Genomic DNA, 2,707 nt, shown 5'->3' on the forward strand with positions numbered 1-2,707 from the left:
ACAGGAACTCCAATATTTTTACAGCTTCTAATGTTATGATTGGTTTGGCCACACCTTCCACATGTAAAGTCAGCCAATTTTCTCTTTAGCCTATGTCCTGTGACATTGTCCTCATCTACCGATCTCCTTCTATTTTTCTTTGGCCTTCCTCTTTGTACCCTTTTATGTGGTGGAATAGGGTGTGTATATTGTGTCTGGGCCCAATATTGTGGTCCTTGGACTGGTTCAATAAAATGCTGGTATGTCTTATAATAAGCTTCTATTGACAGTCACTCATGACACATGTCCTCAGGCTTCCCTCCTTTGTGAGTTATTGTTGCAATGGCATGTCGGCATGTCATCCCTACATCAAAGTTGTAAAATCATCACACATGTAGGTTAGGAATGAAAAAAAAAACTGTAAAGAACACAACCTGTTAGTTGCCATACTCCACAAGTGCATGTCCATTAAGCTAAATTGACCTCAACCTTATTCCCCCACATGTGGACCTCATATCTCAGGCCCATGTTATCACCACACCAAATGGGAGTCCGTTGATTAGAAAAATGAATTTCTTTTTCTAGTCTTTTATACTGCATTGGACATAATGGTCCAGGCTTTCCAGAAAGTTTAACCTTGCGGGCAGCCATGGTTCTCATGATATAACTTCTAATTTCTTCAAGCATTGTGATAATAGGCTTGCATCTATACTGCAGAATTCTAGAATTGAATACCTCACAAGTGTTGTTGCATATATTGTCCACCTTGGGTATTGTACTGAAGTGGGCTTTTGTCCATGCTTGTTTGGGTCATTTATTCAAATACTCCCAAGCCTGGCAGTTGATTGTCTTCAAATGGGCCATATGGCCTTCAAACTCAGCAACAGTAGTGGATTTTGCACATTGCCACACAATTCCTTTAAGTTCCTTGCTTTTCCATTGCTTTGTAAAATTTTTCCAAAGATGCAAGACACAAAATCTATGAGGTGCACCAGGCATGAGTTCCTGTAAAACTGGAATAAGTCCCTGAAAAATTGCAGCAAAGTAGTAAATACTTCTGGACTAGTCCCTAACTTATGTCATTAACTTTAATTAAATACCTAACTTATGATAACAATTGCAAATCACACCATGTCATACCTTTTGCATGTCTGACATGAAATTCCACCCATTCTGTATGTAATCCCCAAGATCTTCATGCAACAAAGTTAAAAACCATTTCCAATTGTCTTTGTTCTCAATGTCCACCACAGCATAAGCAATAACAAACATGTGGTTATTGCCATCAAGCCCAACAGCAGAGAGCAAGTTTCCTCCAAATGCACTCTTTAGGAAACATCCATCTAGACCTATGAATGGTCTACATTCAGCAACAAACCCCTTCTTACAGCCAACAAGACAAATATATAGCCTCTGAAATTGTGGTGGACCTTCAGGACTTGGCACTGTGTTGATCTTAACTGTTGATCCAGGATTGCTCCTCAACAATTCATGTGCATAATCAAATACTTTGGCATATTGTTTCCTCTCATTCCCTTCCACTAGTTGCTTTGTTTCTTTCATGGCTCTCCACATCTTTGTAACTTCAATGTGCACTCCAAACTCTTGCTTGAAATATTCCAAAGCTTCAACACATTTAAGGGTTGGCTGCATTCTGAGTTTGCCCTCAAGTTTACTGACCACCCACTGTCTATTTGCTTGTTTGTTGTTCAATTCTCTGCAGCAATTATGGTTATGCTTAAATGTCTTTATCTGAAAAGAGTTTCTAACTTCATTCTTTGCACAATAGATTTCCCAATCACAAAATGCCTTCTTGCATTTTGCTCTAGCCCTCTGTTTATCATTCTTCTTCCACCTGAACTCCCTGCCTATCAATATGCTATACTCCCTCAAGGCAGATTTAAATTGATCTTGAGTACCAAACTCCATCCCTAATTCCAACTTCTGTTCACCAACTCCACTACTTTGACTATATTGAGGATAAACTTCAACATCCTCATCTTCATCATCACTACTAATGGGGATATTACGCTCCTCTGAATGATAACCATCTGTCTCAACTTCAGCTTCAACTTCATTCATCATACAAGAGAAATTTGTAAACCACTCATCACTGTCAACTTCCTTTTCCTCCTCACTATCACCAACATCTCTCTCTTCACCACCACCATCTCTCTGCTCACCAGCATCAACATCCCTCTGCTCACCACCATCTCTTTGCTCACCAGCATCAGCACCTCTGCTCACCAGCATCCCTCTGCTCACCAGCATCTCTCTGCTCTCCAGCACCAACATGCTCACCAGCACCAACATGCTCACCAGCACCAACATCTGCATCAATGGTGATCAAGTAAAAATTAATCATATTAATTAATTATGGCAACCATGTTGGACCAAGTACAGATGAATTAAAACTTACCTTCCTCATGGCCAACAACAGGTACATCATCTAAATCATCCTCATTCTCAACAGCTTCTGGAATTGGATCACATTCCAAGTACAACATCTGTGAGACTTCTTCTAAAATTGGATCTACTTCATGATGAAAATAAACATTTATCTCATCTCATTTTCAAAAGCATCCCTAACTAAATGTAATATATCTCCATCAGTTGTACAACTCCTTAACCCATGATTAAAATTAGTCCTTATCAATCAACCAAAAACATTCTCCTATATTGCTATACTTCTTGCAAGCTTTCACCAGATCATATAAGATAAATGCAT

The 2,707-nt window shown here is 39.2% G+C and overlaps 1 protein-coding gene across 1 annotated transcript; it reads right to left on the minus strand.

Annotated features, from left to right (window-relative positions):
* Nucleotides 1-789: 789 nt before the first annotated feature.
* Nucleotides 790-2,486, minus strand: LOC106797627 (uncharacterized). The gene is made up of 3 exons (XM_014772452.1): nucleotides 2,424-2,486; nucleotides 1,120-2,310; nucleotides 790-1,005 (listed from the first exon to the last, which is right to left on the minus strand). The coding sequence occupies exons 1-3, from the start codon at nucleotides 2,484-2,486 to the stop codon at nucleotides 790-792; spliced, it is 1,470 nt and encodes a 489-aa protein (XP_014627938.1).
* Between the last annotated feature and the right edge of the window lie 221 nt (nucleotides 2,487-2,707).

The sequence above is a fragment of the Glycine max genome, chromosome 20 (genome assembly GCF_000004515.6).
Source record: "Glycine max cultivar Williams 82 chromosome 20, Glycine_max_v4.0, whole genome shotgun sequence".
Taxonomy (NCBI): domain Eukaryota; kingdom Viridiplantae; phylum Streptophyta; class Magnoliopsida; order Fabales; family Fabaceae; genus Glycine; species Glycine max.